General features: G+C 35.8%; 1 protein-coding gene, 1 long non-coding RNA gene and 1 pseudogene across 8 annotated transcripts; 2 read left to right on the top strand and 1 right to left on the bottom strand.

Moving 5' to 3' along the window:
- The first annotated feature begins 690 nt into the window (after positions 1-690).
- Positions 691-4,629, top strand: LOC119983803 (pathogenesis-related protein 1-like). Of its 2 annotated transcripts, none has more exons than XM_038827529.1 (2): positions 691-1,164; positions 4,528-4,629. In XM_038827529.1, exons 1-2 carry the CDS (start codon positions 741-743, stop codon positions 4,599-4,601), a joined length of 498 nt encoding a protein of 165 aa, XP_038683457.1. In that variant the 5' UTR covers positions 691-740; the 3' UTR covers positions 4,602-4,629. The 2 variants fall into 2 exon arrangements, with proteins under 2 accessions (XP_038683457.1, XP_038683458.1); XM_038827530.1 differs by having other exon boundaries at positions 691-1,238; positions 4,602-4,628.
- A 304-nt stretch (positions 4,630-4,933) lies between these two features.
- On the bottom strand, positions 4,934-7,808 carry LOC119983805. Of its 6 annotated transcripts, XR_005464724.1 has the most exons (7): positions 7,555-7,808; positions 7,241-7,265; positions 6,955-7,004; positions 6,772-6,839; positions 5,571-5,668; positions 5,274-5,355; positions 4,934-5,187 (listed from the first exon to the last, which is right to left on the bottom strand). It is a non-coding gene; the product is annotated as an uncharacterized LOC119983805 (long non-coding RNA). The 6 variants fall into 6 exon arrangements; XR_005464723.1 differs by having other exon boundaries at positions 7,241-7,808; XR_005464722.1 differs by having other exon boundaries at positions 6,955-7,265.
- Positions 7,809-9,409: 1,601 nt separating this feature from the next.
- LOC119983446 lies at positions 9,410-10,419 on the top strand (annotated as a pseudogene).
- The last annotated feature ends 1,505 nt before the right edge of the window (positions 10,420-11,924 follow it).

The raw sequence follows: 11,924 nt of genomic DNA, 5'->3' as shown, positions 1-11,924 counted from the left end.
TCTATATTTTTTAAATAAGTAACGTGAGAATTTAAGAGGCTACACCCTTGTAGACCTAGAGTTTTGCACATCAGCAAGTTGGCGGATCGAAATTGACAAAATTTGCATGGGTGATCAAATTTGGAACAAATTAAACATTGGGTAATTAAATTGACACAATTTGACTATGAGGGACTAAATTGGAACAATGATCATCTTTCAGGGATCGCATGTTCTATTAACCCACTATAGTTAACTGCCAAGTGCATGACATAAATAAATCCATCATTGAATGAATCAAATTATTGACATTAAAAGTTCTCATATAAGTTATACGAGGGAGTCCTCATCTGAAAACTCCTCTATATATATCGACATTTTTTTCTTTAATTTTTCACGTATCTCACATCATCAAACCAAACACTTGAGATTTCTTGTTTGTTGGCAAGTTGAATTAGATTTTGCACAATTAATTAATCAACCATAGCCATCATCATTCTCTCTGTGTGTGTGTATATATAAACCATAGCCATCACCCGCTTCACACACAACTTGAAGGCCATGCTTTCTTCATTAAAAAAGTAACACAAAAGTCATTACATGATTCTACGATCTTATCTCAAACAAAAGTGATAAAATGAATAATTACTTGAACAAGACAGCAGCCCCTAAATTTCTATATAAACCATCATTAATGCCCCATTTTGTTACACCCAAGTTTCTTAATTTCTCCCCTTCACTGGATAAACTATTCAACCACTATGAAGATAATTAGCCAAGCAACTATCGTTGGCCTCATAGGGTTAGCCTTGCTAGCCCATCTCTCTGGTGCCCAAGACTCCCCACAAGACTATGTCAACGCTCACAATGCCGCTCGTGCTCAGGTGGGTGTCGGTCCGATAAGATGGGACGACGACGTGGCGGCCTACGCCCAAAATTACTCAAATAGGCACAGGGGTGACTGCAGATTGGAGCATTCCGGTGGACAATATGGTGAAAACCTAGCTGGAAGTAGCGGTGACTTGACAGGAACGGCCGCGGTGAACTTGTGGGTGGATGAGAAGTCCTACTATGACTATGATTCCAACTCTTGTGATGCAGGAAGAGTGTGCGGGCATTACACTCAGGTGGTTTGGCGTAACTCGGTTCGATTGGGGTGCGCTAAGGTTCGATGCAACAACGGGGGTACATTCATCACCTGCAACTATGATCCTCCAGGCAATTACAACAATCAACGTCCATACTAAGACGTTATATAAGACTAAATATGTGTGTGTGTATATTAATTAAATAGATGTTGTATTACTACCTCCCAATTGTTATGCCTGCGAAGTATATACCTATTGGGGGATGAGAATAAAACAACATGAATAAATTCCATATATAAATATCGCACGCGTTTGTTATGTTTTTGAGTCATTCTTGGCCGTTGATTCGATTAAAACTGTTGTTATCTTCACCGTTCAAACTGGTACATGCATCCTCCACGTGTTAGTATATAATCCGTGTGGCGAGTAGTGTATTTTGTTAATATTTTTCTATTGAAAGTTGGGACGTGTGTAGAGACAAATTAAAAAATGACAGGTTTTGGTGTCTCGAGTATTCCAAATAAGATGTGTCAAACAAACAGTGAGTGGATTTGTGTGAGCACATTTTATTTAAGTTGAAAATAAAATAAATCATTTATTGTGTGACATATCATATTTAGTATGCTTCGGATGCTAATTTTTGGAATATTGATAACTGTTGGGCCAAATTTAGTATCAAGCTCAAATCCCAGTTCCAACCGTCCACGGCCTAAGTAACTAGCAGCCTAAGCCCTCATTGCCGAAGGGGTGCAATTGCCCTACTGTTAGGAAAACATGGAGTCTCCAAGATCTTTGCCTTGCTAATTACGCAACATGACACATAAATCATGCTTGTGACAAGATGATGTTACTATTGGAAACAGTAATATTAAAATTGTAACATACGATCTCATATCTGTACTCAGATTATGATGTCAGATCTCATATTATGATATCAAATCTAGTAGGTCTAGTAGGTTCATAACTTGATATCCTAGAATTGGGATTCAGTCTAGACCCCCGCTCTGCAGCTTGGTAGAATTAATATTGCTCGTTTAACAAAGGGGCATAATTTAGTTGTTTATTCCTCGGTTTATCTTCCATGCAATCTTCATATTATAGTTATAGTTTGGTTCTGGTCTATTAATTTTGTATTTGTGGAGAAAAATTGAAGGCCTTACCATCATTCAATCTTTTAATTACTAGACACATTAATTGCTTAAACATAAACAATCAAATTTCACTTAAATTTTCATGATTGATATTACAAGATTTGTTTGAAAGTGGACAGGGCCGCCTTAAGGCGACTTACGAACGGCCCCCATTATAGGCCACAATTGGAAGAAGAGGCCGAGCTAGGGCCCATATTGAATTCCGTCTAAGATAACGGGCCGAACCCGGGCTAGAAAAAGCCCGGCTCGTAGGCCTTAGGCCTACATATATTCATATATTAAGAACTAGGGAAAATTCCAGGCCGGTACCACTTGTGAAACTTTTGGACACTTAAGTCTAGTCCAAAAAACTTTATCCCTCTAAAGTACTACTCATATACTAATTACTTTCTTACCCTTGTCTTCTTCCTCCCACAAAACCTACACTTCTCAGTTAGATAGACACTATAAAGAAATTGTCCATCTCTCCTTCTAATTTCTAAATTTATAATTTAATTTTCTAATTTATAAATTTGTAAATTTAATTTGCTCTGCTTCATTGAAATTTCCAGATATTACTGTTCATGACACACAATTCAGTAAGTTCATTTACTCCTCACGATTCTCGTCAGTTCTATTACCTTCTCTTATCTTTTTAATTTGTTTCTTGTTAATTATTGTATTTTATCGGTTTCATGATCCTTAGACCAGCTAACCCTAGACCTCTGATTTTTCTTACTGTCTCACTAGCCTAGGGTCTCTTCCTCTCACTAGCCTAGGGGGTCTCTCATCTCTCTTCCTCAAATCCATCTCGGCCAATGTTACTGTTTTGAAACAGTAACATTGGTCGGTCAATGTTATTATTTGAAAAACACTTCAGATCTGATCGATTTCGGTGGCGGTTCACCATACCACCATCACAATTGTACTCCTCTCATTGAAGTACACAATGCCCAGTTAGATACGACCCAAAACAGTCACCGGATATGGTCGTTTTAAAACAGTAACATTGGTCAATGTTACTGTTTCAAAAAAGTAACATTGGTCGGCCAATGTTGCCAATGTTACTATTTCAAAACAGTAACATTACTCGGCCAGTGTTACTATTTGGAAAAAACTTCAGATCCGATCGATTTTAGCCGTTGTTCGCCATACCACCACTACCATTAGAATCCTCTCACTGAGATGCACAATGCCCAGTTAGGTATGACCCAAAATGGTCACCGGATATGGCCGTTTTAAAATAGTAACATTGGTCGGTCAATGTTACTATTTCAAAACATTAACATTGATCGGTCAGTGTTATAATTTGAAAAAAAACTTCAGATCTGATCGATTTCGATGACAATTTACAATACCACCATCACCATTAGACTCCCCTCATAGAGACGCATAACGCCCTGTCATATTTGGACCAAGACGACAGCCATAAAAAGAGATGAGAGAGACAGAAAGACGTAGTAAAGAGGGATGTAATAGAGAGATAGAGAGATTCAGTACGAGAGAGAAAATTGTTGTGATGAGAGAGAGATGCAATAGGAGAGAGAAAGTTATTGTGATAAGATAGAGATGCAATAGAGAGAGAAGATGTAGTGAGATAAGAGAGATGCAGCTTATAACAAGAGAGAAAACCATATTAGATCTAATCCTCTTTGAAAAAGGCCAAAAAATGAATAAGATAAAATTTAAATGATTTAAATATTATAAAAAATAAAAAAGGACTTATGAGGGATAAAGTTTTTTGGAGTAGACCTAGATGTCCAACAGTTTTAAAAGTGGTATTAATTTGTCATTTTCCATAAGAACTATTATATATTAAAAGCCCAACTGTGAAATTCCAAGCCCACTTAACATTAAGAAACGGACCCCCTTAAGATCAATTCCCCTTTCAAGTTATCTCACATAGTAACATATATATTAAAACTGACAAAAAAGCAAAAAACAAAAAACATATATATTAAAAGCCCAACTGTGAAATGTTCAAGCCCACTTAACATTAGGCCCGGTTGGAGGAGTATTTTTTGTAGCATTTATACTACTTGTTAGTATAAATGCTTCTGTCTTACAAAACGGGTTTTTTTGGCACATAATCCGAGGCATTTTTACTCAGTATTTTATGCTACTTTTGACATGCTACTTGTATGAAGCATTTTAGTAACATTTCACAGTCAAAAGTCAATATTATCCCCATTAATTTTTTTATTCCATTTATACCCTCACTTCATGTGTTATTATAAATTAATTAATAAATAAATAAACTTATTGATATTATAAAATATTTATCATTTAATATATGCTACTCAGCAAAAATGTTACCAGTAACAACGGGGGCACTTTCATCACCTGCAACTATGATCCTCCAGGCAATTACAACAATCAACGTCCATACTCAAACGTTATATAGGACTAAATGGGTGAATATATATATATACATATATGTGTATATATATATACATATATGTGTGTGTGTATGTATGTGACTATTAACTAAGTAGATGTTGTATTACTACCTCCCAATTGTTTGTTATGCCTGCGAAGTACATACCTTTTGGGGATGAGAATAAAACAACATGAATGAATTCCAAATATATATATATACTAGTTTTGGACCCGCGCGTTGCTGCGGGTAAAGGGGTAATCTGATTCACAACGATAGGAGTTCAATATGACTTCGAAATATAAGGAAAAGCATTAGATGAGAATAAATATTACAGGTTTTGCCTTGGCCACTCTTGATGATAGTCAATTCCTTGAATATACTTTGCAAATGTACATGACATGGACGTGCTAAATGCACAGGAGGTGAAAACTATTTGTTTGCTTTACCAAAATCATAAGTCAATCATTACATGGGAATAGGAAAAAAAAACCTGTGTTGCCAAGTATGGGCGACAAACTCAGCTGCTCAGTTGCTTAGCCCAGAAATGAACCCATCAATAGCGGGCCTGACTCCTGAGGAGTCTTTTGTTACATGTCTTCTTAGTGCCAAACTGAAAATTAAAGCATGAATGATGAAGTTATTAAGATGACATGAATTTTAAATACAGAACATCAAATCAACCGGAATAGAGAAAACCATTTCATGTTCTTTTGTGGGCCATATCTGCGAGAACTGATCGATGAGGACCCCAGGGCAAATTGCTCGTCGCATAAAGAACCTGAGAGAAACACAAACCAAGACTTTGTTCCAGAACCTTAATATAAGAGTAGATAATAATGCATTTGAACATGATTTCCAAGGCAATGAGGTATTGCCTTAGTGTACGATAAGCGTCACTGGCAAAGAGCTTCCAACACAGTTATATTTAAACTTTCAACAACCACAAAATATTAATCATTTGGGAAATGGAGGAAGATGAGTAGTGGAAGTTACCAGTTGGTCGTGTACCTCCTTTGCGACTCTTGCAAGCAACGGTTGTGTGGAAGTTCGGCCCTGCTGCTTCCGTAACCTTGTATCACTTCTTTTATCTTCTGACATACAATTACAAAATTGAAGCACATGACACATTAGTCGACTTGACAACAAAGCAAACAATATTAACTCTCATTTGATATGCTTAGTGAATATGAAAAATTAGTGGTCAGTGGTGCAGAATTAGCAGTCCCACTATGCAATTGTATATGCATAAAGCGACAAAATCAAACAATGTCAAGTAATTAAAATCATATAGAGGAAGCAACAAAATTATCTGATAATCAAGTAGAAGGAGAACATAGTTTAGCTTGATATTTCAACAATAAGGTTCACAAATGTTAAGAGAACAGAGAAGCAAGGTTTTTTTGGGGCATGAGAAACAAATACTGAAGCAGCAAAAGAGATGGGTTTTGAGCAGAAATTGAAGAGAAGAGTATGTAGACATAAAGTGAAAGAAAACAAAACAAAAAAGGTAGCTTTTAATGAGAAAAATCTGCAAAATTTAGAGAGATAATCGCAACTACCAAAGAACAAAAAACCCTTTCTCTAAAATAGGCAATCTTTTTTATGGAGAGAGATCATTGATGGCTTTGAGGTCTCAATGTCTATCATTTTCAGCAAGTGTGAGAGATTCTCTCAACGACTGCAAGCATTTTTCAGTAGCCAAGTAAAATAGTTTTTGTCAAGCAAATTATTTTCACCTCAACTAATCAAAATTATCCAGAAGTGGCTCTATTCACCACTTCCACTACTATTACTCTTCTCCATGTATTTTTTCCATCCTAAATTAGTAATCAGATTGAATAACTTCACTGTTGTATACATTAATCTCTCACCTAATTTTTCGCACACTCTTTATAGTTAGTTTAACTAACATTATAAATACTTGGGAAATCACAGATTGAATTGTTATAGAGAAAGCAATTCCACTGGCATAAAAAGAAAAGGCAGATATAACAGGATAACTATTGATATTGTTATAATGAAACCATGCATGTAGAGTAGAAATTATAAGAAAAAGAAGATATATTTAGACATGATGAGTAAGACTTAGCCTCGACAGCAAGCAAATTAAGGTATGCATTTGCCATTAAGGAAAAAGGAAAACAAAGTGCAATAGAAACACAAAACAATAAATGGGATTCACATAAGAACTTACAACTTCAATAGGAGAGTCGGTGTTGATAGTGTACTTGTGGTCAAATTGGTAGTCCTTGTAGAGAAGATCTATCATCAACAAACAAAAAACCTATGAATAATATCACAAAAACAGTCCACATATGACAAAAACCAAACAATCTCTTCTACATGTACGAATTTAGAAAGAAACGAAGGGACAAACCCTGGCTTTGCCAATGTCATAGTAGAGACTGGGACTCTTCGCCATGATTCCTTGCAAACATGGAGATCGAAATTATCGAAATTGTAAGAAACTTGTATAAAACAAAATAAATATACAGTAAATTAAAAAGAAAACCAAGAACGGCAAAAACAGTCCAAATACCCCCACAAGCTGAAGCAAACCGAGAACGGCAAAAAGAGAAGAAATCAAAAAGGATACAACATAACAACCACAACAACTAAGCAAAGATATGAGAAATTCATGGCATGGTGGAGTCCCCACTCACCTCCAACAACAACGATGATCAAGTTCTACCTCCGCCGCACACCCGCAAAAGAAGTAAAACAAACAGAGTAAAAATTGGTGGCTTGAAACAAAATCCAAGGCAAACAGAACTAACGTTTGGTAAAAATTGGACTTTAGTTGGGTTTTGAAATGAAGCAAGCAATCTAGGTTTGATTGCGCAGACCCTTTCTCGCGAATCATGGTTCGGGAGAGGAAGATTATGAGAAAAAGGTTAGAAAAATCAGATTGTGTCGAGAGAGAGACCCAGAAAACAGAACAGGAAAACAACACGATTCAAGTGGTAGAGAGGAATACCAGTATCACCAATGATGGAACGCCGCCAACCACCCGCACGAATTAGACGAAATTGAAACCCCAAAAGCAGGTGAGATGACGATGGAAGCAATGAGCTTCGGCGAGAGAGAAAAGGTAGACGGAATCTTCATGAATGGAAGAGGAGTATTACGGTATTACCCGTAGAGATAAAGCAGATACATGCATCTACTTTACACATACATCTACTTTTTGCTCCGATTTGATCATCTTTTGTCTCATTCTTGCGTTTCAGGAAAAACAAAATATGATACGACGTCATTTTGATTATGAAGTGCCCTCCAAATCAGAACTACACTCGCGAGTAGAAAAAACCTATTGGACTCGCCGTAATATCGCGCGAAATCTTCGGTTTTTAGAGTATAAAAATATAATAATAATATAATAGATAGATAATAGATAATAGATAATAGATATATATGTATGTATATTTTGTTAATATTTTTCTATTGAAAGTTTTGACGTGTCTAGGGGCAAAATTTGGTATTAGGCCCGAATCAAGCCCAACAATCCACGCCCCAAACAATTAGCAGCCCAAGCCCTCATCTGGTGCAATTGTTATAGGGAGCCCAAGGCCCAAAAAATCTCACATCGTCAATATAGTTTAAAGTGATGGGCTAATAGAAGTCCATCACTAAGAAAAGTAATATTTATTGACCAAGAGAAGTCATCATGCGTGAGTCTTGAGGTCTGTCCAATTTTTCCAGTGTGGAAAACATAGTCTCCAAGAATCTTCGCCTAGATCAACGCCTCTAATTTATCGGCATCCAATGCTTGCAACAAGACTTCCACAAAAGTAAGAAAAAAAGTTTGGAATATATTTCTTTTCTTTTCAATTATTCTTTCGTATAGGAATTCTCTTAGATCAATATTATCATCATTGGAACATGTGGGACCTGAAATAATAAATCTTATGTGTTATTTCATTTATCCATACCCTCAAAAAATGATCCGCATACGAGAGTTATTATTGTATCGAGAATTATGATTCTATTTACACACATATAACTCGGTTTTGAAAGTTTTTAAAACCGAGTTATGGTATTATAGTATTATAGTATGTCCTTTTAGTTTTATTGGTTTATTACTGCTTCGTAGATTTAGTCTATAATATATGTTATGTTCAATAAGGAATACGCAAAGTTTTTCACCACACTATCTCCTATGCAGATGAAATCTAATTCTTCTCATCCAGCAGTCACGAATTTTTCACAACAATAGTTCTGCAGGTGTGTTCCAACGACACATATTTGGCGCACAGAATCTTGATCCAATCTATGTGTGTTGTTTTGCTTTCTGTTTTTGTTTAGTCTAGGACAGTGTTATTCGGATACTTATCGGTGTTGTCCAATCTTTGTTTGTTCTTCAGTTTTGTAATTACTCTGTTAGTGTTTATAAATTCCTATGTTCCTAACGTAGTGTTAGATGTAATGTTTGCTACTATAGAATAAAGTAGTGGGGTTTAACCCTTTATTAAAAAAAGAAATGCTTTCATAATGGTATTGGATTTATATATTCTCAATACCTTAATCAACCATAACTTTCAATACTTACAAATCCATATTTTCCTTTTGAGATCTCCTGAAAAATGTTAAGGATCTCAGTCATCCCAGTAATCAATCATGTCCATTGATTGATACACATCAGATTTTGTGGACCCCTACACTTATATCAATATATAAATGATCAAGATTGAGTACTGGGATGATTGAGATCTCATTTATTGGGATCCCTATCATTTCTATTTGAGATCCAATTAACATAAAATAAAATCCAATACCCATCAAGATTCATGCCATACAATAATACATATTTTCTCCTAAACCATGTCATCCCAATGTGCTACTATTGTCAAGTCAATAAAGTAGGTCGTCCACGGCACCATAGGTGCTAAAAGTCTATATATACCATCATACGCAAGCCATTTTCTTTCACAAAAATCCTATCTTTGGTCTTCTTCTGAAATTCATCCGAAAATGTCAATTAGCAAAGCTATGTTTCTATGCCTCCTAAGCTTAGGTATGCTATGCGCAAAACTCCCAACAAGACTTTGTGGACGCTCACAACGCAGCTCGCGCCCAAGTTAATGTTGGTCCAATGGCATGGGACGATGGGGTTGCAAACTACGCACAAAATTACGCAATCCAACGCAAGGGCGACTCAGAGGCGGCCCTGGGGTGGGGCGACACTGGCGGTCGCCCCGGGACCCCAAATCCCCAATGCCCCAAATTTTTGAAAAAAATATTGATTTTATATTAATATAAACACAAAAAATCAATTAAAAACTAACAATTCTCCACATATTTCAACTAAAAAACTAATAAAAGAAAATTTTTTAATTTTAAAATAAATAAAAAAGAAAACACGGGCCCCTTTTTTAGAGCTCGCCCGGGGCCCCTGTAAACTCAGGTACGCCACTGGGGCGATTGCAATATGTGCACTCGGGCGGAAAACAATATGGGGAGAACCTTGCCTAGAGCAGTGGTGATATTACAGTCACGGACGTGGTGAACTTGTGGGTGGCGGAGAAGGCAAACTACGACTACGAGTCCAATTCGTGCAATGGAGTTTGTGGGCATTACACTCAAGTTGTTTGGCGTAAGTCGGTTCGACTCGGTTGCGCTAGGGTTGGGTGTGACAATGGTGGGACTTTTGTCATATGCAGCTATGATCCACCAGGAAACTACAATGGAGAGCTTCCGTATTAATAGAATTGCATCTATGTGATGTGGTCTTATATATACAAAATAAGTAGTAGTATTTTGTTTTGAGTCTTCTAATCAATGATCTCGAAATGTTATGCATGTAATGGGAAGGATTATAGACACCCAAATTGCCGGATGACTCAAAAATGAAACAATGACGTTGAAGAAATTTCATATGAGCAATGTTACATCCCCAAATTTTATCCTCCAAAAGACTTCCAAATCTATGTGACATTAAAATAGTCATTGATTATAAACACACATGACAACCTACTTAACAACCAATACTCTACATTTTGAGGGTCTCAAAGTATTTTTCTTTTATGTTTATTTAATTAGTCGGGAGCCCTACATACGCGGAAAGTGTTAAGAAAAGATAATTGTTAAATTTTATCAAATAAATTAATTTTTTTCAAATGAATATAAATATTCTAATAATAGAGTTATAATCCCAGTCAACTTTCTCATTATTTTATTGTTAGTAAACGGACCAAGAGACTTTACTAGTCAGCAAACTTTCATAATTAAAAATGTTCATTTTAAAGTCGTTGTAGGAATATGAAGAGTTAACACTCAACAAATCAATTTATCTATTAGATAATACTTTTTAAATTTTCTTGATGTAATAGTTTTCGACATAATTCAAAAAGTGTGATATAATTTTGTCTAATTATGAGCCGAATTGATCGCACAATCTAGTTAACTAAAAGTGTAAGTTGGGTCGTACATAAAGTCGATGTGCCATAACTTAAAATATATTTATATTCATGAGAATGGCCCAGACACACTAAATTGGCTCATGAAAATATGGGTAAAACATGGCCCATAAAATTGTGGAGAAAAAGTATATTTAGGTTGAGAAAAATATTTTTTTAAGGGGACATAATTTGAAAATATGAGTACCATATAGGGTATTTTTAAAAAAGTAAAGGGGCCAAGGGTTGGTAAAATATTTTTTTAAAGGGTCATGATTTGAAAATATGATTAGTATAAGGTATATTTTAAAAAAGTAAGGGGGGCAAGCATGTGCCTCCGGCCCTGATCCGAGAGCCACCATGAAAGGGTAATACACTATTCAAATTAAGACACCAATTGCTTTCAGCAGCTCTAGCCTTGAACCAAATAAATTAACAACTTGCATGCAATAATATGGAATAATAAAACGATGACGTTGAAGGAATTCCATATATGTTTATTTAACTAGTCGGAAGCTTGTATCATGCACGGTAAGTATTAACAAAAATATAAATTTTAAGTTTTAACAAATACTATATATAAAACGAATTTTTTCAATGAATATATATATACTACAATAATAAAATTAGTGTGGATGAGAAAATTAAGTCATGCCTTGTCAGCATGTCAGGTGTCATAGGAATGTACTACAATGGCTCCCAAGAAGGGAACGTCGTACTAAGAATAAAATCAGGGAGAGGACAACTCTCAAGAAATAATATCTCAAGCTAAGATATCCTCCTCAAGCTAACAAATGTTCAAATGCAAAGGAGATCAAGGATCAGTGATCAAGAGAGATTTGGTCCTACCTACCATGATTCTCCATATCCTACCTACCATCATGTCAGCATACCAACCTAACAACCATGCATGATCTAAGGAAGCACCTAGACTCAACCCACTCAATCCAAA

The sequence above is a fragment of the Tripterygium wilfordii genome, chromosome 18 (genome assembly GCF_013401445.1).
Source record: "Tripterygium wilfordii isolate XIE 37 chromosome 18, ASM1340144v1, whole genome shotgun sequence".
Lineage (NCBI taxonomy): Eukaryota > Viridiplantae > Streptophyta > Magnoliopsida > Celastrales > Celastraceae > Tripterygium > Tripterygium wilfordii.
The sequence above is the reverse complement of the archived record's forward strand: the minus strand, read 5'-3'. Positions and strand labels throughout refer to the sequence as shown.